General features: G+C 40.7%; 1 protein-coding gene across 1 annotated transcript in view; it reads right to left on the bottom strand.

Annotated features, from left to right (window-relative positions):
* MKLN1 (muskelin 1) overlaps nt 1–19,293 on the bottom strand; it is a 106,502-nt gene extending 87,209 nt beyond the window's left edge. The window contains exons 1-2 of the mRNA XM_065838136.2: nt 19,182–19,293; nt 4,087–4,156 (exon numbers count right to left, since the gene is read on the bottom strand). Of these exons, the coding sequence (XP_065694208.1) occupies nt 4,087–4,156; nt 19,182–19,273 (162 nt within the window). The 5' untranslated portion in view covers nt 19,274–19,293. The remainder of the gene's footprint in view (nt 1–4,086; nt 4,157–19,181) is intronic.
* Between the last annotated feature and the right edge of the window lie 558 nt (nt 19,294–19,851).

Genomic DNA, 19,851 nt, shown 5'->3' with positions numbered 1-19,851 from the left:
GCAAATCCAGCCCTATCACACTGGGAGCTGCAGCAAAATTCCAAACGTTTTTGAAGCGCTGGTCTGTGCTACCATTTGATGACAACCATATGCATGCTGCTGCATCACAGAGCTGAGTGTAAATTTTATTAATGTACTTTAAATTAGTTCCTGATACAATCTACACAGCAGGACAGAAATGAAGAGAGGAAAACTGGTCTTCTCAGATGCAAAACTGAAACCAATTGTTTGGACGGTGTCACTAACTTTATCCATATGCTCTTTAACTGTTCAGCATTTACATTTCCACATCAAACATGTTGGAGGAGATTCCCAACTGCACCACGCAAGCTGTCTGTGCACGATTAGAGTCACATTACTGCATTTTATTAATTTCTTTCTCTTCGAGCATTTCTGCTGAAGCATTTTTGTATTAGGGAGTAACAAAACTCATTTTGTGTATTTATTTTCACACGCAATGCAACCGAGACACTCAAGAAGGGTTGTCTTTGTCTTCTACACAAACCTACCCATTGCTTTTGCAATTAAGCTTGAGGCTAAACAAAGATCTATCTTTTTGTTCTACATGTTATTAATCAAGCCATTCAGGGGAATTAAATGTTCTTCTGCATGCAGTCTTCCAAGTCAGATCATCACTGGAGCCACGTGCATTTATCACAGGCCTGTGGGTCTTCAGCATTACCAGCCTTATTGCTTCACACTTCCTATGTAAGCCTAGAACCAGTTTAAAAATAGACCAATCAGCCCTCTTCTGCCTGAATAGGTTACTATATAACAGGTTTGTTATTGAATATATAATTTCTGGGTCATTCTATTTCAAGACTCACAAAAGATATCTAGTTTAATAAACAGAAAAACAGTTGTCTCATGTATCTCCTTTCACTGGCACCCATTCATAACCAACCGGTGGCCTTCATGGCCATGAGAATTATTTAACTCTACCATACCCAGAAAACTAGGAATACCCATGACTAAATATAGTCACATGGCAGCATTTCAAGTGTCTAAACTTCCACTTTCATTTACTTTGCCTTTTCAAAAAAGTTTAATATGGACTCTGGCACATTTACTGCAAGGCACATATCTCCGTTGAGTTACCGAACACATGCTCTGATTTTTCAGCCTTGTTCTTCTGATTCATCCTCATCCCAGCAAGAGGAACGCTCTGAAAGAAGCAGTGCCTGGAGGGGGTTTGTTTCACTCAACAAGGGAAGAGAATAAATCAAAATTTATGCACTCAATCATATTTTGATCTCTAAGCCAGCACAGCACTACCACCCTGGCAGGGAATTACTAAACTCTTACATTAAGGTGAAACACTCCAATGAGACAAACACTAACAATTAGGGCTGCAGCTTATTAAAATATCTCACGGCACGTTCCAGTGAGCATGACTAACATTAATCCTTGTATTGTATCTTCTTGCAGTTTCAGCTAACAAAGTCTGAAACAAGGAAAGCTTTATTTTACCAAGTTTTAGTTCATTTCCTGTCCCGGACTATTATGGCCGCCCACACAATTTAACAAGTGCGTCACCACAAAAGCAACCAATTTTGAAATGAAGTGATGCCAGCACACAAGCCATAAAATGCTTTGCAACTTCATTTTCTATAGGAGACATGATGTTTATTTGGGGGATTAAAAGCTGTGTATATATCAGCATTTTTCGGAATACAAAATACTCATCTTCTAACATAAAGCAACTGATTTCCCCCCACCTTCTCAGCACCCTTATGATTTGGCCAACCACTATTTCAACTGAAGTTTTCCAAGCTAAGAATCCTCCTTAAAAGCTTCAGCCTGCAAGAAGGAGGAAGCAGAAAACCTGCATAAAATGGGCAAGGTGCAAGAACTAGTTGTTTTTTATTTTTTGAGCAAAATGCAACCAAATCTGAAGTTCTTTTGTCAATTATGAGACAACATAATTTGGAACTGTTTCTCTCTGTATACACCGAAATAATGAATAACAAAAACAGCATTCTTCGCACGCAGGCCTCTTCTGCAAATTTTAACTCCCCATTCTCTCTTTCCAGTTAATTTTTCAACAAAGTTACACTGTAAAAAATGCTTTACATGTATAATTAAACACTCAGGTTAGAAGCATGAGAATTAGATAAAGTACATATTAGAGACACTGCAAAGACATTATTTCTCTCCCTGGGCTTGCTGAACACATGAGCTACTGGGCAGCATTTTATATTCTCACTGTTGGATGCAGAGATCTGAGTAAGAGGAATCCAGCAGGACGCCCTTTTCCACTTCAGCAGCCAGGTTTCTGTTGGTTTTGTCTTTAAATAACACACAATAAAACTCAAATACTGTCTTGCCAAGCTCAGTTGCCACTACAAAGAAACTTTTTGCAAGGACCTTAGATCTGGATACCTCACATACATATATAATACTAATTCACCTCTTTTCTATCAAAAGTTTGGTTTCAACTACTTTCTTAGCATGCAAAGCAGTGCCCAGTTCTCCAGGGTTGGATTCTGTAGTTCTGCATCAGCATCTTCATTCAGGCCATGATCAATACACAAAATTGTTGGAAGACATCTCTCTAACAAGCTCACACAGTTTGTACAGAAGTCTACCACTCCTAATTATTCCCTGCTTAATCTACATGCCTGAATATAATTTGCATCACAGCTTATCAGCTTTAAGTATAGGTTGGGAATATTCTAAAGCAGATAGTTACCAGAGATGTATTTCAATTCCAGAATCAGGTTTTTGAAACCACAAAAATATTCAGGATGGCTCAGAAAATGAAAGAACAACTTTTAGCAAGAACTAAGAGCACCTCGGGTGAAAAATCCAGTCCAAAGCTACCCTACAAGCCAACTTGGCCATGTGAACAAGAGAGCCCTACAAAAAACATGTGCTTCTTGCATGAAAGGAAATAAAGGATGGTACACACTGGGATAAAATACATGCTAAATGCCCATTACCCTGCATCAGTAGTTCCTAGATAGACTAAAATGGCTTCAGACTACAGATTAAATTCCTATGCTGTTTATCTATCTAAATATATAGGTAAAAAATTAGGTTAAAAGAGCAGTAGATGCACAGAGGCATCAAGAGGATCAAAAATATTAGACTTCAGGCAGGTTTATGAAACATACTAATGGAACAAACAGGATAGTTCTTCTCCTCCCAAAAACACCCCACTTTTACAGACAACACTATAGAACAAAAAAATACATGAAAGCTTTCCAGTTGGATGAGATGACCTGCTACTATAGGGAGCCACCAGTCTAGACTATAGATTTTTAACGCACCTTCAAAGCCAAGTAGCAAGATTTACTTAGACAACAATTCTGTGAAACTTAACTCATGAGGAATACTCAGATTAAATAAGTAGATAAGCAGAAGAACTCCTCATGAGAGAGAGAGACTGCGCAACACGTTGCTGTACATCAGTGTTTTAAACAAAATTTAAAGTAATCAGCATAAGAGATATAGAAGCTCATCAAGTAGTACCAGAGTATAAAGGCATAGATCTAGCACAAAGAGGAGCATAACATTTGTTGGAGAAAAAGAGATTAAATAAAAGGATAAGCATATTTTTTTCTGGATAATCTAACAATCTAATTAACAGTGAAAGCGCAAATTAGATGTTAAAATCAATACAAATCTTATTTTAATAAGGTGCTTAACCAACAGAAGAGGTGACACTTGTGTCTCTTTAAACAGAGTCTACATTGCTAAATGCACTATTAGGAGAAACAAATACAAGCTCCTTAGATCTAGGACTGGAGGCCAGCAAATTACAAGAGTTTCCAGTAGTGCTGACAAAGGGGGACCTGCACGCCTCATTAGCAGCTTAATCTAACCATAAGGTTCGATTATTTCCAGTACAACCGCAATTGTCAAGGATGAAATGCAAAACTTCACCAATGAAAAACTACTGAAAGATGACAAATTGCTGGAAATGTAAATACCTAATGTACCAACAACCTGCATTTTACTGAGGGAAAGTAGCCTATAGAGGCTGTCAATATAAACAGCAGCAGCCTACATTTAAAATAAAAACTCCAGCGTATATTAAGTTGTACAACATGAATATATAGTTGCAGAGATTCAGATGCTTACCTGGGGAGGATAATTGCTTTCTGAAGACCATCTTGAGGACTGATCATTTGGTTTATCCACCAAGATGTTCCTAAAAAATGAGAAGCCAGAAGTAATTTAAGTAACAGCCACGTTGTATTTTACATCTCCAATAAGATATGTCGTACACACAGATCAGTAACATTGTCATGCAGCTACCTAAATTACTAGGCAGAGACTAAGGTTCACCCCCTTTTCCTCCACCACTATTTTGCAGGACCCATCAAAATACGCCTCCAAGCCTCGTGGTTGTGAAATGGAGCGTCAAGTTGCGAAATAAATAAAAAAAAAAAATCCAAGTTGTGAAATAAATTTAAAACAGATGAATTTACGTAAGGCCCAAGTCCATTATGAAGTGGAAAAAACGGTCTCATTCACCTCAATGGGGTAAGAATTTTTCAATAAGCTTAAAATGATGAGCAGTAAAACAGTCGGTAAGCCAAAAACTATCCCTTATTAAACAGGCGATACTGGAAGGGAAAGAGCGAGCTGCTAACCTACTTAAGCTTTCCTGGAGTGTTGGAGATGACCATCTAACTCATGCCAAATTTTAACAAGTAGTTTTCATGAGCTACAAGAGTAGAATAACACACAAGAAGGCAGAAGTTCAACTCTTCAACCAGCAAAATCACCTCCGAGTTGCTTTCTTACGGTTTGGAACAGCATAGCATACAGGTAATGAACATAAACTCAGAACTGGTTTTTTGGCTAAAATGAAACAGATTCATCACAATAGTCATATGAGGGATCTGCCTTCCCCTTTCCTGTAACAATGTGGTAAAGCTCACCTCCCAGATTAAAAACGAAAAAAAAAAAGTCCCTAAAAATATATAATTATCAGTGAGATAATGATGCACCACCTGCTGGACAGGGCTTATGAGCTCTATCACATCCAACTTAACAAACTCACCAGCTCATAAAACTTATGTAAAAAGAAGGAAGCAGTCATCAAAAGGCTTATGCCACCTCCATCTGCTGTGTAGGAGGGAAAGAACACAAGCATCTGGATTACTACAAAGGGCTGGAGGAAAAAGCGCTCATATAAAAGCTCAGAAGGGAAAGAGGTTAAGTCAGAGGTTGAGCGTTAACAGAGAAATTAGCTCGCTCTTTCTGCACTGCACAGATCAAAATCACCGCGCTAGCAGGGGTATCCAAGCAGCCCCACGCCGTGACAGGGGAGACAGCGACGAGCTAGACCAGGGGGGTTCCTTAAAATACGTACCTTTTAGAGAAATGGCCTAGCGCCTGTCCATCTGCAGGCTTCAAAAGGGACATCTCAGGATTTTCATGCAGGTTCCCTCTCCCTTTAGCTGGTTTCCATCACAGCAAGGCATTTATTAACACAGCAGCGCCAGTGCTAGTCCTGATCTGCAGCTGCTTTATTCACATATCCCCACAGGTAAAACATGTTTGGACAACACATGGACATGCACTACCCTCTTGCTTTAACCCCTTCAAAATAGGACACATCAGGTCATCAATCTGCATAATTAAACATCCATCTAAGTTAAATCAGTTCCCAGAGTGAAGAGGCTCAACTCCAAGAGAAAAATCTAACTCCATCTTCAATTACAACAGGGACAAATGAACCAACCAAACCAAAGGGGAGAATTTGGGAACTGATGAAACACAGATTTCTAATAGAAGTTGTCGGTCTCAAAGCTAAGTCACCACTAGAAACTACAATCCTACCTGCCATCTCCTATACCATGCTACAGGTAAAAGGATATCAAAGAATTTCTTAATAACTTTCGCTATCTGAAGAGAGAAAAAAACCTGCTAAACTTGAAGGACATATGTATCTTACACTAGATACTTAAGGAACAGTAAGGCAGATAAAAAAGTGTAAAAATGTATGGTTTCTCTCTTTTACAGAACTTTATTCCAGCACACAAGACGCCAACTTAGCCTACGGAATAATTATATTTACAATACTATTACATTTGTTTAAACATTAGACGATAAGCTCTTCATAGGTTGAGCAACATTGGCAGGAATCAGCACTGTTACATGGTCAGATAATGCCCTGCTTGAAACAGGCATTTTGTAACTGGGACAGATCCCAAAGACCATATTTTTAGAAGTGGATTTGTTTGCTTCTCCAGGTCAAAGATCAGTTTGCCACAACCAAAGAGAACCTCAATCAGTACAGCTAGACCAGATAAAAATCCTTCTGCAGGGACAGAGAAAGGGATGGGCAGCTCACACATAATTAAGGCTAAAAAGAACTTTAAAAGAGAAAACACAGCATCCACATAGTTGTAACTATGTTTAAAAATACATGGGTTGTTAATTCATTAAGATTAAACAAAGATAGAAATCCGTATGTACAAAGTCAATTTATCATAATGGTTTAGGAAAATTTATGGGCTCCAAAACTTGGAGGAACTGAAGCGTTCCAACAGTCATCAGACAGCAAGAAACAACAAATGCATATCCCAATAGCACATCTCTTTCCATGTAAAGTCCTTTTTCTGTACATCACAACACTTGCACAGTACCTGGAGGCAAACCTGTCAGATATGACACCTAGATTAAAACCTCTGATACACTTTAGAAGTGAAAATTCCTCTAACTCGATGACTTTCCACGTAATTTTCACTAGCCATTACAAAAGGTATTTGTAAACCCTTAAGCTACCACAAGTACCAAATAGTTTAACGCAAGCTCTTCCTGTGAAAAAAAGCAACCCATTAAACGCAGTTTGAGATAACTCATAACCATAAAGTGTGGATGCAAGCTCTAGTCTAGCATAAATCTACAACACTGCCAAGAGGGACCATTCCACCCACTTGTGCTTGATCCTCCCTCTCCCTACATCAGCAGCCATAATAAAGATTAACATAATTAACTTCTTTAGTCAGATCAGTTCTCCAATTCAGCTTAGTACTAGTGCCAGCACAAAAGGAGAAAAAACACGAGCAGCTGGATCTAGGCGAGGGTTTCATACTGGAGTGAGCTCCCAATACCACTCTGCCACTGGTAAGTAACTACGAAAAAAAATCAGATGTTGTGGTACCTCTGCTACTTTGTGGGCAATCCTACCCCACACTAAAAGCTACTTTATTTGCACCGCAAACATGTCCTGAGGTGGTATTGGTGTGCCTTAAATTCATAACCTGGCTTCCTTCTCAGCTATTAGTGTCTAAGCCTTTATTGTAAGCATTCCCATTGCTAAATAGGAGAAGTGGATCCTTCTGGCTGTTTTGCGTAGAAAACCCACTTGGCAGAACACAGTGGAAGTTTCTTTTTATTAGCCATGCAGACACTGGTCGTGCAACTGCTGGAAGTAGATAATTTTTCCTTTTACCAACCCAGAAACTGTCATATCCGCTGCACCAAGTGCTGGCTGATCTCTGCTGGAGTTACAGAGATGTCTCCACACTTGGTATTACCAGACGACTTCTCTGTGCAAAAAGCTCTGTGGTTTCAGGCATGACAATCACTAAAAAGTTTCTTTGCTTCAGGAGGGAGAAATAGGATGACTTTGCACAATATACTGCAAATTAGGTTTAAGGCAGCTATGATTTGCATCTAGCCTAAATATTTTCCTGAAGCTGCTATTAAAGAAATACATGACTTCAGGAACAAGTCCTTAAGAATAAACAAATGCAAAACACAAGCTTTGCTTGGCACATTCAAACTGCTCTTCAGAGAGCAGCTGTGCAGAAAAGGGCACACGCGTCTCCAAGAGCACTTGGAACTCAGACACAGCTCTTTGAGAAAACCACTGAGGTACCACACCAGTAAACTGTAAAAAGCATTTAAGTGCTACGAAAACACAGCCTGACTGAAAACGGACAAAGCTCACCCTTCGCAATTGTCCATGTGACAATATTTTTCTTTTTCCTACAACTGTCCCAAAACAGACCATCAAGAATACACGGACTCGAATTTCCACTAAGCCCACTTTACAGAAGACATGGTGGGACAACTATCTCCAACACATGGAATAATCACACCAGCCAGTACAAAGCATCAACCAAGATACTCTTGGCCGGTCTAGACACTGGAATGGACACACAGTCTTAACGAAGGAAAAAATAATACAACACAAACACCACACCACCAAAAAACCCTCTTCCTCAGATCTGGAAAGAACTATGATAGGACAAGGGGTAATGGGCTCAAACTGGAACATAAGAGGTTCCACTTAGATTTGAGAAGAAACTTCTTCTCAGTGAGGGTGGCAGAGCCTGGCCCAGGCTGCCCAGGGAGGTTGTGGAGTCTCCTTCTCTGCAGACATTCAAACCCGCCTGGACACCTTCCTGTGGAACCTCAGCTGGGTGTTCCTGCTCCATGGGGGGATTGCACTGGATGAGCTTTCCAGGTCCCTCCCAATCCCTGACATTCTGGGATTATGTGAACTAGAGAAGTTTTTCTCCTGCAACTCTCAGAAATCCACTGCAAGTAAAGCTGATTGCAAATCATTTGGCTGTGATGTTTAAAAAGCCACATGTACTTATGGCTTTCCCCTAAAGCAGTTAAAAAACCCCCAAACATCATCAACATTTTAGATTTTGTCATAAAGTATTTCTTCTTTCTATTGGAAAAGTTCTCTGCTTAAAATGACATAAGGATGTGAAGACATGAAAATCTCTTGGTTGAAACACAACAAAACATGCACGATTATTACACAGTATGCAGGTACATTCAGGAAACAAATTTTTTTGGGTTTGGGTGTTGTTTTTCAACTTTGTATTTTTTAAAGCACAGTCCTTATCCTCATTGCTAAGAAGTACAGGAGGACCTCTTCCATAGTAAAACAGAGTTTAAGTTAAACATGTACACAAATGTGCAATTTTAAGTATTATGCTGTCATGGGATTTGCCAGCTTACTGTTCAATTTGCCTCCTCAGCAGCAGAGTCTCACACAAACATCCAGTTTCCTATAAATTTATTTCTATCAAAAAGTAAAAACGCTAAGGGAGTACAGCATGCAAAAATAAACTGATTAATTAGAAATCACCTTACAGAAATGTACTTATCAGATCACAGCTGACTATAGTGGACAACAAAACTGGTGTCACGCAGCTCTGGTCTAGAAATAGTTCCATTAAAACCAGCTTCTCAACTATTGCTTTCAATGCATAGATGACTTTTTTGAAGCTGCCTGTCATCACTGCCAGCCCAACTGAAAAACGCACACAAATTGACACTGTTGCAGACATTTCCAGTAACACAAGTCAGAAAGTACTCCTTTTCACTACCCCCATCTAGTTAAGATTTCTTTAAACAAGATATTTTTGACTCATTGGTGTTTCCTCCCAACACACCAGGAATTAAATGTTACCAATAGTGACTAAAACTGCAGCAATATAGTGAATTCCCAGTAAGTTATCAGAGCCTGGTAAATAACTTCTATTTCAGTGACACACAACAACCCTAAATCACAGATTAAACTTTTGACTGTATCACAGTTCTGAGCAACAAATCCTCAGCAGCAAAAGCTCCCAGCTCCACATTGGTAATATGTAGAAAAAATAAAATAAAATAAAAGTCAGGTCTATTTGCATATGTTGGTAACCACAGTAACTTCACACATCACAGATGATCACCAGCATAATTGTCCCAATGTTTAAGGATTTATAGCTTAGATGCAATTTAGCTGGCAAGTGATGCCAAACCTTTAAGCTTAAAAATTACTAAGATTCATTCTCTCCCTGCACTAGGTTTGGTTTTAAATGTAAGAATTATTAGATCACCCAAACAACAGATCTTAAAATCTACCTACTTTTGGAAAAGAAAATTAAATCAGCAATTACAAAAACTGCTTCACATGATCATCTTAGGGAACTGATATTAGTGAATATAAGATTATCTGGAATCTTTTGCCCGTTTCTTTTCACACTCAGTATTCATTTCTACATGTCTAAGCCACAAGGATATGTGAAATCCAGCCTTCTAAGTGATCCACAAAGTATTAACTTAAGCAATGTGGTGTGCATGAAACCTGGCCTCGGTGATATTCCTGAGCAGAAATAAATCCCTGGCTTGATAAAAAGAGTAAGAACACAATGAATTCTACCCTTCAACACCCAAGGAAAAAAAGATGAAGGTATCAGGTTCTTCAGCTCACGGGATTTCTTACAAATAAATTAAATATTGTAGTAAAATTTGCCAGAGTTTAAGACAACACCAGCCACGCAGCCACATTATAACAAAGTTCCAGTTTCATTTAAAAAAACCTCCCTTATTGCTGGGAAAATAGTTCAGCCCATGTGTGAACACAGGGATTTCTACTGCCAGCAATCACCAGAAAAGCCACTGAACTTGGACTTCCCAAATCTTTCAATTCTTCAACGCATTTCAATATTGCATTGCTCCCACTTGTCATTTCCAAAAGCATTTTCTTGGAAAGGGTCAGACCCTTCACAAGAAGACAATCGATGTCTAGCACATATCTATGTAAATCCCCTATGTGATATTTTGGAAGCATTGCAAACCTGGTGGAGTATTTTTATTTGACTAATGCACATATGGAAACATTTTACAAAGGCCAGGAAGTAGATTTAGGTCTCCTATGATTTCACAGCATTGCAACAACGCTCTTACACGCCACAATATTAGTAATATTTCCACTCAGAGGAATCCACAAAAACAAAGTGACTACATGTAAAGATATAAATTCATAATGTAAGCCATAAACACATCTTTAATATTCATCAGCGCTGTAACTTCACACTTAGTAAAGCATCTACCCAAAAACTGACAGCTGTAAAAGAATTTAAAGCAGACTATGTTTAACAAAACAGACCAAAGCCCCCTCATGCCAAAACTAATGTCAGATATGGAGCTTTTTCACCAAAACTCTATGGAAAACGACTCCTGGTTCCATGCGGTACCACCTTCGTTCTATTAGTCTTCCTTCAAAATCAAGGTTTTCTCGCTAACAATGCAAATCAGGAAATACAGAACACAAAATAGTAACCTGGGGAAAAAAAAAATCAAGAAATATCAGCCTGGCATTAAGTACTAATTATCTCAGGAATCGTGCTACAAGTCAGAGATATCTGCCCCCAGAGCTACATTAAGGAATAATTCCTTATCATGGGGCAATAGAAATAATTGCTGTGTAAGGGTACACGAGTTCCCAAGTCAACATTACTTTGACATTCAACAGTTTCCAAACCCTGTAACAGAAACCAGGTTTTTTAGGAGACAAAATATGCAAATTAGCAATAATATGCTATCGTGAAAGAGCAGGGTGGGAACTCATTCAGCAATTCCTTACTCACAGGTCAATTTACCTAAGCCATTTTTTTTCTTTCATTTTAATACTCTGCGTTAAGAGCATCTCTTCACTAATATGATTTTCAAGTGTACAATAGGCTGGCAAATTAATATTTAAGTAGTTACTATATGAGCCAAATGCTGCTTAAAGTATGCGCCTACAGAAAAACATTCAAGAAAAATACAGGTGATGTCCTAAGCAGAGTTTCAGTGTTTTTCAGGCACTTTCCCAAAGCTTGAGAATGATACAATGAACCCAGCAGTCAGTATGGGGAGAAAAGGCAGAGAGGACTGAGGAAAACACCACCAAAAATTAGAATGATCTGTGTGCAATTTTTCTCCATTATCCAGATCATGTCGTTTTCCAGGAACTGCAGAACACGCCAGCAGAGGAGGAACACGCACTATTAACCCAATTGCTTTTGCAGTTTAAATTCAGACATGCAGGCTTCTATCCTCAGCGTAAATATATGGTTGTGCTCCTTGATTTAAATTGATCAAGGAAATAATTTCTCAGAGATTATGCATACTGAGCTTCAAGTAATGACAAAAATAGCAACTACCTAAAGCAATAAACTACTCTACATCTTCAGCATTCCCTCGTCCCCTTCCAATAACTAGTATATTATTGAATTTGCACCCCACTGAAAATACAGTCCACTGTTCCTACAGAGTTCAACAGGCTGTAGTACAAAAATCAAAACTACATTTGGGTTTAGGAGTTTATATTAACATGCAATTAAAGTCAGTCAAGCACCATCTTGCTTTGGAAGTTTCAAACAGGTTGACCTCTAGAAAAATGACCGAATCAATGCTCCACACACCACTTAACCTCAATTGAAAAATCACGATCACATCATCAAATCAATAGTGGCGATAAACCTAACAGTGCATTCTAGCAGTGATCTGCTAGAAAGATGATGAATGTGCAGAATAAAACACTATTTTTGTCAAGAATATTAAAAAAAAATCAAACGGGCTGTACATGCTCTCTGAGCACTAACAACAGTTATCCCAAATGTGCTCTGAAATAGTCTTTAAGTCTTTAAGCAAGTAATTAGCAATCAGGAGCTAGAAAACCTTTATTAAGTTTGCAGGATATAAAGCCACATACAGAACAAATGATCCATAATCTGATGATGTTACCACCTCCTATGAAAATTTCACATTCTTAATGTTCTCCAAAAATGCCATCCCAGAAAAGGCTGAATATCAGAGTAATGCAGGTTCTGCCAGGTGAGTCACACCAGGGAACCAGAGCAATTAGCATTTCACCTTCATCCTTCTGCCAGTGACTAAAACTCTCATCTGATCCACTAAATAAGGGTTGTATTTTAACAGCAGCTTACAGAAATTTCTGCTCATACTACCATATTAGTAATTTTACCCAGGAAGCAAGAGTTTCTGATGCCAATATAAGGAAGGAACAACTTCATAATTTTGTGATTTTTTTCACTTGATCCACCTCACTGACCTTTTTCTTTCTCACCACTTCACCTTATCAGACACTAGAGAAGCACCTTACGTATTCAATCTGCAGGTGACTTTCTTTTCTACAGAAATATTTGTCTTTTTCAGTACTGAACTTCAGCTTTCACAGAAAAATCCTAGGCTACAGAAACAACATAAGCAAGAGGGAAAATGCCTGTCAGAACATGAGATTGTCTAGAAACATCCAGAAAATTCACATAAACAAGTGGGGAAAAAAAAGATTTTCCACGGGACGCTGAAAAAGACAAGAGGCAGAACTGAGAACATTTCTGTGTAGAGGGTTCATCTGAGGGGAACGGAGTCGCTCAGCTCGCTTCGTTAGCCAGTGTTTGCATTCCCAGCTCATTTTAGTAAACATTAAAAGTATTGATCAGCACTGCAAAGACATCAGGAGCAAGTAATTACAGCCAGCAGGTGTGCCCGTTCATCTTCCTATATCTAAAGGTAAATGGATTAGAACAAGGTAAGTGAATGACTACATTTAGATACTCACGTAAAGCTATAAATGATGACATTAAGTTGAAAAAAAAAAAATCATGCTTATATGCACAAAAAAACCCCAAAGCTGCAGTTCTACAACTAGAATGGAAATGATCGCTGCTATGTAAGTGAAGCTATTTAAGAAAACATGAGGCATAAGCAGTATCTTAAAGAATTCCAGCGTACGGACGATGAGCACAGCTCATCCCAACAGAGAAACTCTGAATCACTCTCTGCTAGTCCACTGGTTTAGTCTGGTTCAGATAGCTCTAAACTGCTGAAGGAAACAGAGCTCAGTATCAGAAAACAGAACAGAAAAACCAAACCTTTTCATTAGTCATGACTATTTCAGATTGAACATGAGATTCTACAAGACATGGATACATCTGCAACAGGGTTTATGAACTATAAGGTACAGATCTGAACCATCAGTTTTGCATCGCAGGAGGAGAAACTGAGAATCACATTTCACTAGCCACAAATACATGTTTTTTCCTGGTACAGAAATCTCAGAACAGGGTAGTTGGAATTAAGGTTATTCTCCGGATTTTTTTTCTATTTTTTTTAAATCCCTATAGGCTTTACTCCAAAAAGTTTGTTACACACATTCTCATTACCTTCTAAGGTATTGCAAAGCATTAGTAAGATTTGAAAACACAGGACAAGACATCTGTTTCAGAGTAAACACAGCAGGAGATGTTTGGTTAGACTGGGCAGGAACTTACTGTCTCATCCTCCTAACTAAAAAGCAAAAAAGTGTGCATTGTCGCTTTACAAGTCTACAAGACACTCACACTTTACTATCAAAGAATCTTTCACTTAGTTTACTACTCCTGGTTTGATGGAAATACAGAAAACCAATACAAACACACAATTATTTTAAGTGTATTGTAACATATCAGCTGGATCCTTCTCTGTTCCACTACGCTTTTACGACAGAGACAACAGTCATCCAGCCTCCAACGTTCCATGCAGTACCACAAAAGGTGTAAAACTGGAAAAGACTGGAATTACCAGAGTAACTGAAATCCACAGTGAAACAGATTAAAATGGGTTTCAATTAAAAAAGTGACTACCAATGAGGAGGAGGTTGCCAATGGCATTTAATTATCAGCTAAGTAACAAAACTTATTTTATATTCTTAATGACCTCAGCACAAGAAATAAGTGAGCAAAATATCAATAAAAATCCTAAAGTCAAACCTAGGAAACTCACTGATCTTCCTCTACAGAGATATCCTACACAAAAACCTGAACAACTTTGAAGATCTGAGCACTAGAAATGGGATGAAGCTTCCTAGCAAAGGTACATGACTAATGTAATACAACCAAACACTCTCGGAAATCTCTAAAGTGGGATTTCAGCTGTAAAAAACAGCTGCAGAAGGACCTGAGGGCACTGGTCAGCTACAAAATATCATCAGTCACAAGTCTGATACAAACAACAGAAACCATGGTCCTAAGGACACAGTAATTTAGTATCTGGCAATAGAAAAATATGCACAATACTACACCTCTTATTCACCTAAGTAGGCAGTTTAAACTGGGGCAGGTACAAAAATGGCTATAAAAAAAAAAATCAGGATATGAAGTGCTTCTCTCAGAACACAGAGCAGCAGCTTTCAGATATCTTCCTCATAAAAAGTTTGAACTAGGGTTACGTTACCTTCTATAAATTGTTTATACCCTCCTCATCCAAAAAAAGAAGTGATTGAGCTCATCCCTTTCTGCAGAAGGCCAGAGGAGAGAGGGGAATAAAGTCCAGGTCTCTCTCTCTCTGCACATGTCAAAAAACCACCAGCATCTGTTTGTGCAGCTCATGTGAAGTGACTGCTGGTGGTGGGGAAACCCCCCAGCCGGTCCCTTACGAGACATCAGGGAGCAGCCTCCCACGTGGCTCCGTTCCTTCGGGGAAGAACCGCGGACAGGCACGAAGGGATCGGATGGAGGAGGCTCAGGCGACGTGCTGGGCTGAACATTTTCCAAGTTGGACAAGTTGAAGCCTCTCAACACACTCTTGCCTCTGCACACACAGAGTGTCTCTGGAAACACCAGATGTTTCAAGAACAAATTTCCTCTTGGATCAATTTTCTTCCCAAAGGCACAACCTCCCCTATAACACAGCCTGAACTAGACATATTACTAAACCAGCTCTTTCACTTCTACCCACAGAGTTTTCAAAGTAAATATCCAAGTCAGTCTTCCTGCTGGTAGCTACAATCCAACAGGACAACTCCAGCAGTTTGAAAAACAGTAGAACTATTCTTTGGCAGACCCAAGAAGGACAAACTTCATTTAACATTTGGAAAAGGCTTTGCAAACATGCAGGTAGCTGTAGCACTGGCAAAACAGCCAGAAATTAGATCCAGCACTAACTAATGCCCTAGCAGCACCACCAAACACAAGAAACTTCTGCCACTGAAAGAAAACTCATGTTTTTCAAGTTGTTTTTTGTTGTGGCTTTTGTTGGGGTTTTTTGTTGTTGGGTTTGGTTTTTTTTAATTAAAACCAGCAGTTATCAGGTGATTTCAGTGCTCTGAAAAGTTTCACTGTCAGTTCAGCATCACATAAACAGATGGGATATAAGTTACTAGACATCTAATTTCTTCCCTAGACAGCAGTAACAGTTTTATTTCATAGTTTTGTTTTACATTTAAAACCATACATCTACTTAAGAAGTGTGTTTAAATCACAAGCAGCTGACAAAGAACGTAGATGATAAACTCTATTCCTCTTCCACAAGCACTTTGATTGCAATACCACAGCTCCCAGTAACTAGAAACATTATTAAATCAAGTGGTGTACTCTGACATACATTACGGCAGAGTCCCTCTTGTACTTCAAGGTTAAAGGGGTTTCTTCCTACATACACTAAAAGACTTGTTTGAACTATGGTAAAAGCAGAATGCCCAACATAATTCCAAAAAAGCACCATTCTGTTCCACATATTAAATACTAAGACTTCTAGCTCAGTGTGTTCATCCCACAGTATTTCCCTGTCCCAGCCATTTTAAAGTTCTCCATCTTTACTCCCTCCCCAAAAACCTACCCTCCCATATGTTTCTTTATACATTTTCTCCTTTCAAGAATCTAATCTCAAATTGCAGGTCAAAGCCACTGCTTTCCATTTCAGATCACATTTAAGCTCTCTCCCAGAACATGGGAATCAAAAGTTAGCAGATAGCAAGTAAAAACCAAAACTTCCACAGAAGACAACACACAAGCGTTAGGACAGGCATCCCTTACACCAAGATCAGCATGCTAGAGAATAGATCCACCACTGGGATTATCCAACACTGCTTAGGAACCCTTTAAAATTGTTTTTACTGATGATAAGTACATATAAAAAACAGTCAAATGCAAGGTCAAGGATTTGTAAAACACCAGCCCTACTACAGGACAGGGAATTGTATCACAGAAGACAATGACATTAAGGACTTTGGGCAGCACTGCAGATACCATGTGAATATTAATTCCTCACACAAGTCTGTAGCAAAAAAAGACTAAAAGGAGCCTTGGAAAGAAATATCAGGGAGAAAGATGGTATTATCTCTTTGTATTGCATCAGTGAGATCAATAATGGACCATCATCCTTCAATTCGGGGACCAACACTTAAATATAACATTGAAAGTCAGAAAAGCTGGAATAAATAACTACAAGTATGATCCTGAAGGAAACAACTTAAAGTCTTTTTAACAATAAAGGTAAAGAGATTACTTAATTATCACCAAAGATTCTCAAATTCGACAAGAACCCAGTTCTTTTTAATATCTAACAAAGCAAATACACAGAAAGATACAACAACTAGGAGTTTAGTCAGAAAAACTTCCTTTTTAAAGGTTTACTTCATTTTGGAAAGAGAAATAATTCACTACCTTAATTATTAACAAATGAGGCAACCCTGTCACTTGTTGGTAGTGGGTGACTTAAAGGTATTTCAATCAAAAGTTATTACATTCAGCCCAATCAATGATCAGACAAGACCATACAGCCTGCAAGAACTAAAGTGTCCAAGAAGTGTAAATCCTACTGTTCCTCCCAGCCTTCAACACTGACATGAACTTATCAAAAAGGTGTATCACAACTAGCACCTCTACATCATCTTATAATCAATTCAAATCTTACTTTCAGCAACTAAAGGAATTTCAGAGGCCATAGTGAGACTGCCACACGGCCAAGTCTCTCATTCAGAATGGGTTCACATTAGTACAGCAGCACAAACCAATGACTGTAAAATACAACTCCAGTCTCCTTTAACCACATCAAAACTTTTTTTAGTTAAAAAGTTAGGTTTTCTTAGTTAAAAAGTAGGACAGGAGGGCAGCAAATGACCACATGCCCCCAAAACCACACAGGCCAGGTGAGGGTAGCCCAGCGATCCTCCAGCACATCAGAGGTCAGGGGCAGGAAAGGAAGCCTGGCTGCCAAAAAACCACACTGTCCACAGACACCTGGCATACCCAAAAACTGCTGGGGGGGGTGGAGGGGTGGGAGGAAAGGTTTACTTACCCTTATCCCCATTTAACCTGGTGATCAGCCCTTCCCCCACACAGTGCCCATTTTTCCCCCAATTCTGAGTCCAACTTCTTCTCCTTATGTCTATCCCCACCTCAGCATCACACCCCCCCACATACACCGTCCTGCTCTCTCAAGCCCGGTGCTAAACCTCACCAACCCTCAGTCTGCTGACCAGGCCACCCTCACCTACCACCCCCAAAATCTGCAGCCCAGACTTTGCACCCTCCCAAATCTGTTAACCAACCACTCTCCCAAACACACACCCCCAAATGCTGGTGCTAAATCCCCTCCCCAAACACTCTCTCAGACACACTGACCACAGAGATCCCTAAATTCTGCTGAACAGTCGTTCCCACACACACAGCCCCCCAAAACCCTGCTGTACAGACCCTCCATCACACACAGCCCCCCAAAACTCTGCTAACTGCTTACTCCCCACACACACAGCCCCTCCAAACCCTCATAAGCACCTCACAGAAACACAGGATGGTTGTGGTTGGAAGGGACCTCTGAAGATCATCCAGTCCAACCCACCTGCTAACGCAGGGTCACCAGAGCAGATCACACAGGAAGGTGTCCAGGTGGGTTTGAATGTCTCCAGAGAAGGAGACTCCACAACCTCTCTGGGCAGCCTGGGCCAGGCTCTGGCACCTCAAACTGAAGAAGTTTCTCTTCATGTTTAGATGGACCCTCCTGTGCTTCAGTCTGTGCCCATTGCCCCTCATCCTGTCCTTGGGCACCACTGAACAGAGTCTGGTCCATCCCCTGACACCCACCCTGAGATATTTATAACCATTGATGAGATCCCTCTCAGCTTCTCTTCTCCAGCTGAACAGCCCCAGCTCTCTCAGTCTCTCCTCATCACAAAGATGCTCCAGACCCCTCAGCATCTTTGTGTCCCACCGCTGCACTCCTCCAGTAATTCCTTGTTTTTCTTAAACTGAAAAGAACTTAAACCTTCTCCCCCCGACACAGCCCCTCTAAAACCTACTGCACAGGTCCTCCCTCACATACATTCCGCCAAACCCTGCCGTACACACCCACTCCCGCACAGAGCCCCAAATACCGCTGACCTCTCCACATAACGCCCCTAAACCCTGCTGACCAGCCCCTCCCCCACACACAGCTCCCCACCTCCGGGCTTGCCCTCACCAGATCCCACAGGCCAGAAGCTCAAACCAGCCCGGGCCGCCCCGGTCCCTTCTCAATGGGGCTCCCGGGCCCGCGCTCCCCCGGAGCCGCCGCCACCGCGGCCTCCCCACGCAGGCCGCGGCAAAGGGCCCGGCGCAGGCCCAGCAGCCCGCCGCGGCGCGGAACGGCCCAAGGACGAGATGGGGGCCGAGGCCGGGACTCACTCAGGCAGGTATGTGGAGGAGAAGCTGCTCCAGCGGTGCAGGGTGTAGCCCAGGACCCGGCTCTCGGGGCCCGCCGGCCCCGCCGCCGCCATCTTGTTGTCAGCAGCCCCAACGGCGACCGCGCGGGGCGGGGCCGGCGCTCTTAAAGGGGCCGCGCGGGTGGGGGCGGCGGGGCCTGGGGGGTTAAAATCGCAGGGTCGGGGGGCGTTTTGGTTGGAAAAAATTCTCAAGAGCATCGAGTCCAACCGTTACCCCAACACTGAACCATGTCCCTAAGAACCTCATCTACGTGTCTTTTAAACCCCTGCAGTGATGGTGACTCCACCACTGCTCTGGGCAGCCTGTTCCAATGCCTGACAACCTTTTCTGGGAAGAAATTGTTCCTAATATCCATTCTAAACCTCCTCCGGTGCAACATGAGTCTGTTTCCTCTCATCCTGTCGCTTGTTCTCTCTGTAGTGATTAATTATTAATTGACTGTGTTGGCAGTGTCCTTCACAGTGTTATTCCAACCCATCTCGACGACTCACTTGAGGGCTGAGACAGCTCAAAAACAGCCACACAATAAAGCTGGGAATTCATTAGCATAGATGGATGTGTAGTTATGGGTCAGGGATGAAGGAACAGCCAGGAGCTGGGTCTCCTCTAGAAGCAGCCAGCAGATAGGTCT

This window comes from Patagioenas fasciata, chromosome 1 (assembly GCF_037038585.1).
Source record: "Patagioenas fasciata isolate bPatFas1 chromosome 1, bPatFas1.hap1, whole genome shotgun sequence".
NCBI classification, from domain to species: domain Eukaryota; kingdom Metazoa; phylum Chordata; class Aves; order Columbiformes; family Columbidae; genus Patagioenas; species Patagioenas fasciata.
This window is presented reverse-complemented; position numbering and strand designations above follow the sequence as displayed.